Source organism: Triticum aestivum, chromosome 7D, assembly GCF_018294505.1.
Source record: "Triticum aestivum cultivar Chinese Spring chromosome 7D, IWGSC CS RefSeq v2.1, whole genome shotgun sequence".
In the NCBI taxonomy this organism is placed as follows: Eukaryota; Viridiplantae; Streptophyta; class Magnoliopsida; order Poales; family Poaceae; genus Triticum; species Triticum aestivum.
This window is the reverse complement of record NC_057814.1, coordinates 518,994,342-519,002,429: the sequence shown is the minus strand read 5'-3', so window position 1 is coordinate 519,002,429 and position 8,088 is coordinate 518,994,342. Positions and strand designations below refer to the sequence as shown.

Here is an 8,088-nt window from a genome sequence, read left to right as displayed (position 1 = left end):
GAAGTCACACAGCCTGCCAGCTTTTGCATTTCCTTGAGAGTCTGAGGCGGGCTCATCCTTTCTATCGCCTTGACCTTCTCTGGGTTTGCGTCGATTCTCCTATGTGACACCAGAAAGCCCAGCAGCTTGCCGGAGGGGACGCCAAACACACATTTCTCCGGGTTGAGCCGCAGGTCCACCTTGCGCAGACTAGCGAATGTTTCTTCCAGGTCCTCCATGAGGGTCCTTGCCTCCCGAGACTTCACCACTATGTCGTCGATATAGGCCTCGGCGTTCCTCCCAAGCTGCTGGCCCAAAGCGATGTGCATCAGCCCCTGAAAGGTTGCTCCGGCGTTACGCAGCCCAAACGGCATGCAGGTGTAGCAATACACCCCACATGGGGTCAGGAAAGCCGTCTTCTCAACATCTTGCACCGTCATCTTGATTTGTTGATAGCCTGAGAAGGCGTCCAGGAAGCATAGCATGTCGCATTCGGCGGTGAAGTCGACAATCTGATCGATACGTGGGAGTGGAAAGGGGTCCTGAGGGCAGGCCTTGTTGAGGTTGGTGAAGTCGACGCACATGCGCTCCTTTCCGCCCTTCTTGGGGACGACGACCAGGTTCGCTAACCATTCTGGGTACCGCACCTCCCGAATGACACCAGCATCTTGCAGCTTGCGGGTCTCTTGGACGATGAACGAGTGCTTCTCTGTGGACTCCCGCCGCACCTTCTGCTTCGCCGGGCACACGTTGGGGCACACCCTCAGGTGGTGTTCGATTATCCCCCTCGGGATCCTGACCAGATCCTTAGGCTCCCATGCGAACACATCTTTGTTCTTGCACAGGAAGCTGACCAACGCCTCCTCCTGATCCGAAGGGAGGCCGGCACCTATGGTGAAGGTGGCGCCTGATGCCCCGTCCTCATCTACCGATACCTGTTTCATCTCGGCGTCGTCTTGAGAGAACAGCTGCTTCTTCTTTGCTGGCGCAGCCCCCGGAGCCTCTGGGGCTCCTTCCTCACTTGGCCGCACGACAGCCGCGGCTCTGAAGGCGAGCTTGAGGGCCAACAAGGCTTCCTTGGTGTCTCCGGCCACAGTAAGGACGCCGCTGCTCTCCGGCATCATCATGAGATTGTAGGCAGGATGAGTTGCTGCCATGAACTTGGCGAGGGCCGGGTACCCGAGGATGGCATTGTACGGGAGGCCAATGCGGGTGATGTCGAAGTCGATAAGCTCGGTGCGGTAGTTGTCGCGGGTGCTGAAGGTGACGGGGAGGCGGATCTGCCCGAGAGGGCTGGTGGGGCCGTTGACAACCCTAGAGAAAGGCTTCGTAGGGCGGAGCCGGCCATGGGGCACGTGAAGCAGGCCGAAAGCTTCCATGGAGAGCACATTGAGGATGGCTCCCCTGTCGATGAGGGTCTTGGTTACCGCCACGTTGCAGATGGTGGGGGTGCGGAGCATCAGGAGCGCGCCCGCGCCCGCGGTGGTCGTCGGGTGGTCCCTTAAGTCGATGGTGAGGTCGGCCTTGGGCGCCGCCCATCCTGGAGGAGCTCCTTGCTGCACGCGGGTGGCACCCACTTGGCGAAAGAACTGCTTGACGTGGCGGTCTAAGGGCGGCGCCTGCGAACCACCGAGGGCTGCGACTGCGTGGGGCATCGGCGCCGCGAAGCGCGCGATGAAGAGGCCGCGCATCTCCTCCCAGGAAGCCACAGAGGATCCCGGCAAGCTGAGTAGCCAGGCGCGCGGCACGCCCGCGAGGGCCATGGGAAGCCAGTTGGCCATGACCTTGTCGTCGCCGCCAGCCACCAACATGGCCTCCTCGTACACTTAGAGGAAGCCTGTCGGGTCCGCCGCGCCGTCGTATCGGGGCGGCAGTTCCGGCCGGAACTTGGGTGGCCACTGCACCCGTCGCAGGGCGGGGGTGAAAGCTCGGAGGCCCTCGTCTCCTCCGAAGGCGCACGTCGATCCGGTCGATGGAGGAGTGTCCGCCATGAGGGCCGACAGCGGAGCACAGCGGGCGGAGCGGCGGATCTTCGACTCACCCCTACCTAGCGCGCCAAATGTCGGATCTCGGGTTCCGCAGACCCTTGAGAGGTTCGAACTCTGGGGTGCGTGCGAAGAACTCGTCCTCCCCAGTCTGCCTGCTCGCTAATCTCACGGCCTAGCTCGACGAACCGAATGGAAAAGAGACACGACAGTTTACCCAGGTTCGAGCCACCTTACGGTGTAAAACTCTACTCCTGCTTTGTGGTGGATTGGCCTCGAGGGGCTGAGGATGAACTAGTACAGTGGGAGAACAACCTCAGGAGGAGAGGTGTTCTTGGGCTCGGATGAACTGGTGGGTATGAGGATGATCTGAATGATCCGTCCCCTCCTACGGTGGTGGCTAGGTCCTATTTATAGTGGCCTTGGTCCTCTTCCCAAATGTAGGCGGGAAGGGATCCCACAACGGCCAAATTCGAAGGGGGACAACTAGTACATGCTATCCTGACAAAAGTAGTCTTTGCCTGCAAAAGCCTCTGGTCGTGACGCCGTGGTGGGCTCGGCGATGACCTCTGTCCTGCCGTCCTAGCGGTCTTGGTCTTGTTGCACCGGAATGGAAACCTTCGGCTGATTCGTCGGGACTCCGCGTTTGCGCTTGCCTCCTTAGCACCAAAGAGGAAACTGGTACACTGTGCCCGCTGGCGCCCACCTGGCCTTGGTCGTCATGCCTCACGTCATCTGAACCTCACGAGGTGAGCCTTGCATAGAGATCTCCGCTCCTCGGGAGCCAGCCTGAGGAGGCCGCCCCTTGTGGAGTTCTTGGTGTCGTCTGCCTCGCTAGGCTTGGCCCCTCGCGAGGGTCTTGAGTTGTTGATGTCGAAGCTGGGCCGTACCAGGCCATCGATGGAGCCACGCCGTGGGCTGCAGGCAGGCAAGTCTGGGTACCCCCGTTCCCAGAACGTCGACACTTTGGTTAAGTGGAGTAAGAGCATCTACAACCGGAGCGAGCCTTAAACATGCATGGACGCGTCTGCGGACTGTGACCGGTCATTTCTGAAATGCCCGTGTTCACCACTGTCTTCCTGGTTTGCAAATCCTCAAATACATATAATGTCATGCAACGTTAAAATAATACACATAATTCATCTAGGTCAACACATACATACCATTGCCGAGTTCATACATGCCATTAGAAAAATTGACATGTTGTACTAGCTATGAATTATATGGCTATGGAGAAAGTTCACCCATGGCCACCTTTGCCATTGTCGTCTTCATCGCGGAAGCAGCGGTCGAAAACGTAATATGGATGAAGCCGGATTTGTTCACTCCCGGAGTTGTTCGATCCTCACCGGCCTCCTCCTCCTCTTTGTGGGGCAACCGGGCAAGGGCACTAGCCGCCAGGGTTTTCTCCTTCGCGAGGGCACGCGTTGTCTGGGCTTACCGCTTCCTGAGGATGCAAGCACGGAGGGCATCCTCGGTCTTGTCCGAAGTGGAGTGTGACTTGGCCTTCGCGGCTTGCGGCACCTTCTCGCTCGCCCAGCGGGCACACGGTCCTCGGCGCATCTGTGGTCATGTCGTCTCGTGGTGTTGACCTCAGAATCCGAGACCTATGCGTGAGGATGAGGATCCACCATAAGGGTTGTGCTGACAACTCGGGTCGTCCAGTTGGGTGTGGCAGTGCCTCCACCTGATGCTTGCGGCATCTAGCTGCACCGCGGTCAAGCGCCTCGAGCCGCCGCCGCCTTCAGATCCAAGTGCCACTTGCGCGGACGCAATGGATTCCAACCAGAGCGTCTCCAACTGCGGAGCTGGTGTTTCCTTCGGGACCGGAGGAGAGCCAACCGAACGACTAACTCCTCCTCGTGCCCCATGAAATGAGGTCCCACTCGACGGATCTGGAATTGGCGGTCTTAGATCTACTGCCCCCCATGAAATGAGGTCCCAAACGACGGATCCAGAATTGGCGGTCTTAGATCTGTTGCCCACCATGCCGGGGATAGCTGGAGAGGAGCTTGTGGGCGGAGCTGAGCGGACTGCAAATGGAGTGGCTATGGTTTGGCCTCAGATGCGGATAGGGATGCATATTTGTGAGGTCGAGATGGGCCAGCATGGGTTGGATCCGACAAGACCGACGCGTCTTGGCGTCCCCATATTCTTCCCACATATTGGCGGGTGCGCCTATGTCTCGTTATAGGAGACATATGGCTGCCTCGCGTGAAGCGCAAGACTGGGCCGACCCAGCGCGCGGGAGGCCACAAGGCTCAAAAGTGTATGTGTTTTGAATTGTTTTTTTTTACATTTTTTTGTTTCATTTTTTGTTCTTTTTATTTACTTTTTTTGTCTTCCAAATATTCTAAATATACATATTACAAAAAACACTTTACATAATGCATTCAAAAAAGTTAAATGTGTATATATAAAATGTTTCCAATGTATACAAAACTGTACAATGTATATGAAAGAAGTAGACATAGAAAAATAAGTTTTTGAAAATGTTAATCGTGTATTTGGACAATGTTACGTGTGTATAGAAAATGTACCTAACGTATACAGAAGATGTACAATGTATGTGAAAAAATAGACATAAAAAATATATGCATGTTTTAAAGAATGTTAATCATGTATTTGGAAAATTTTAAATGCGCATATATAAAATATTTCTGTTGTATACATAAAACGTACAATCCTTATGAAAGAAGTAGACATCAAAAAATATATGGTTTTAAATGTTAATCATGTATTTCCGAAATGTGAAACGTGTTTATAAAAGATGGTCCTAGTCTATACAAAAAATGTACAATATGTATTATAAAAGCAGACATAAAAAAAATAAGTCATCAAAAATATTGACCATGTATTTGGAAAATGTTGAACGTGTGTGTGTGTCTATATATATATATATATATATAAAGTGTTCTTGATGTATACAGAAAATCTAAAAAAGAAAAAACCAATAAAAAATAAACAAACAATAAAAACAAAGGCAAAAATAAAGAAAAGTGAAAAACAGTAAAACCAAGAAAGAAACAAAATAAGATAAACCGGTAAAAACCATGAAAGAGCCAAAAAAAACTATGAAAAAACAGAAAACCGGTGAAGAAAAAAAAACGAAACCAAAAGAAAAATAATAATAGAAAATGATAAAGAAAACAACCAAACCGAACGAGTACGTGAAGCAACCGAAAAAGTGACCTGACTGCCGTGACGGATGCTATACTCGCATTCACGCATATGGGCAGGGTATATGGGTACCGGACGGATATACTCCCTCCGTCTGAAAATGCTTGTTCCTTAAATGGATGTATTTAACGTCAAATTAGTGCTAGATACATCTATTTAAGAGACAAGATTGGGATAAGTTTTTTCGAACGGAGGGAGTATATGGCTAGATTGAGGTCCGATTGTAGGTCTGCCCTGGGCCATCATGTTCATGCCGGCACACATGGCCTTTAGGAAGAAGATTCGAAAAGCGTTGCATTCAAAACAAGGAAGTCAGGTTCGCGGAGGACTCTCTTTCACCGACATAGCGGACTCTTGTAACTCTAGGGCCCCAATATCTAGTCGATAGAGACATCTTAGAAAACATTACAACATACAATCTCTCGGTTGTGTACCTTGTATACTTTGTATGCCCCTAGTCAAGAGCCCGAATCTAGGTAAGGAGTCGCCTCTTGTTACCATCCGGCCTATTTATCTTTTCCGAATAGCCTTACTTAGGGATCTGTCGGAATTGTCTCCGACAACCATCGAGTTAAATTTCTGTTCTTCAGTTTGCTTCAGGTTCTGTTAGCGTCAGGGGTATACTTGGCCATAAGTCGGGTCGGGCCTAACAAAGCCCGTGGCAGAAAACCTAGGCCTGGGCCCGGCCCGGGCTAGCTGTCAGGCCTAGATTTCAGGCCCAGGCCCGTCCCATCAGAGGGAAAGCCCGTTGGGCCTTGGGCCAGGCCTCTCCTAAAACGCAAATATGCCAAGCCCAAGCTCGGCCCCGTCTTTGGGCTCAAAATTTAGGCCCAGGTCCGGCTGTAGATAAAAAAGGCCGGGTCGGGTCGGGCGGGCCGGGTTTCCCATGGCCAGTATAGTCAGGGGCAATATCTTCAGTCCGAGGCCGGCTGGCCCATTCGTGCGTCTGCTGGTTTGGCAAGACACCACCGGCTCTAGCAGAGCATTCAGAGAAGGATGTCTCGAGCCAGATACAGTTGCAGCTACGCTTGCCCACGAGGTGCTTGATTGAATGTCTAGCAGAGTATTCAGCGAGTGAAATCTGGAGCTGCAAACCTGCAGCCAGGACGCATCTTCTTCCCGGCGACCGGGAGAAGAAGCTTCAATAACGCAATATCATATCGTGTACAGAAAGTTCGGCTGTTCATTTTATTCTACAAATATCTAAGACAGCATGCATAAACATCAGAAATGGTAGGCACACACACTTTGCTACTTATATATGAATCAACCTGAGCATATCCAATTAGTTGATCTTCCTCTGCTCGAGCTCTCTGCTCTCCCTGAGATCAGCCTCCATCTTCTTATCCACGTTCTTGCTGAATCCAGGGTATGGCTCGTAGCCAAACAGCTTGTTGAGTATCTGTGCACACAAGGCCAACGGCTGCTACTTAGTACTGTTGGTAATAACTGCATGTCCATTCAATCTCTAGTAGATTGATTATGCCATCTTTGCTACATTCATATGTATGCGCACATGATTTGTGTTTATCTTGAATATTCAAAGGATTAAATGACGTTTACCTGCAGCAGAATGAGGAATGGCTCCATCAGGAACACCGCCGGAAGCTCACTCACCGTTGGCCCTTTCTTCTGCAAGAACAAGCAGATTCAGCAAGCAAAAATCAGAGATTGATGTCAGGTCGCCTGTGACCAGGAACGTGGCGGAGGTTCAGGGATCAAATCGGACGTTACCTCGAAGTGTCCATGGCCGAGGAACTGCCAGGTCCAGCAGAAGAGCTCCGTGGCCAGCACGAGCTTCCACGCGAGCGCGAAGCCGAGGCGGGCGGCGAGGGCGCGGCTGGCGGCCCAGGCGCCGAGGAGGAGGAGCGCGGCGAGGGCACCGGCGCGGCGGTCGACGGCGAGGTAGGCGGCGGCGTAGGCGAGGGAGAGCGCGAGGGCCGGGTCGAGCGGGGAGGGCAGGGGCAGGAAGTAGAGGATGAGCAGGTTGCCGAAGAGGATGGGACCCGCGAGCAGCGCGTGCGCGGCGGCGTTGACAGGGTGGCGGTGCTGCGACCGGAAGAAGGCGAACTGCGCCTCCAGGTCCAGCACGCCGCGCGGCTTCTTCTTGGCCTCCTCCATGGACGACGACGACCTGGAGCTCAAAGTAAATCGAGGATCTTCCGAGGACACCAACACCAGCAGTGGGGCGAAGAACCTTTTCTGATAAAAGTGAGCGGTTGGCTGCCTAGAGATGCTCGACTTCCTTTTAGAGGACTCATGAAGCGTACGCGCATATATGATCCTAATTTATTATTGACTGTATATGCCGAACTGCACCGGGTTCATCTGAATCTCGATCGTGTGAACCCTCGTCCAGATGCATCGCTATCGGTTTAATTAGTTACGCCGACCACGGAAAAGATTTGCTCTTCACACTACATTAGCATTCATGGCTGCATCAGTCTGTTGGCAGGGGTGATTAATGCTGACGTGTCCAGGCCTCCCACCCAGCCCTCCCCTCTCCCCATCCAATTCATTTGTGCGGTCATTCTTCCGCGGTATACCCCTCACTTACAAAAATATCGACCCTCAAAAGAAAAAACTTACAAAAAATATCAAGATAAAGACTTCACCACTATTATGGGGTCCCTATAGCACCCCCATCGCTAGTTTCTAAAAAGTGACACCTAAAAAACATAACAATACAACCTTTCGATTTAGAGGAAAGGGGAGGGATTTTACAATGCCCTCTATATTCTTATTTTTTGGTGCAAGGAAAATTTTCTCTCGCCCGAGCCCTCGTGTTATCATATACATGTCTCTTTTGCTTGCCCTTCCCTCCGCCGCGGACCCATTTTTGGCGTCCAATCTTCTCCTTTCCCCTCATCTCCGGCTACTCATCCGCGAACACCCGAATGTGGCCCTGCCTTCTACCGCCGAGCCTCTTGTCACTGAGGCCCTA

At 52.3% G+C, this 8,088-nt stretch overlaps 1 protein-coding gene across 1 annotated transcript; it reads right to left on the bottom strand.

Annotated features, from left to right (window-relative positions):
• Positions 1-6,219: 6,219 nt before the first annotated feature.
• LOC123165468 (2-hydroxy-palmitic acid dioxygenase MPO1) lies at positions 6,220-7,413 on the bottom strand. The gene is made up of 3 exons (XM_044583119.1): positions 6,879-7,413; positions 6,708-6,776; positions 6,220-6,546 (listed from the first exon to the last, which is right to left on the bottom strand). The coding sequence occupies exons 1-3, from the start codon at positions 7,263-7,265 to the stop codon at positions 6,430-6,432; spliced, it is 573 nt and encodes a 190-aa protein (XP_044439054.1). The 5' UTR covers positions 7,266-7,413; the 3' UTR covers positions 6,220-6,429.
• Positions 7,414-8,088: the final 675 nt, after the last annotated feature.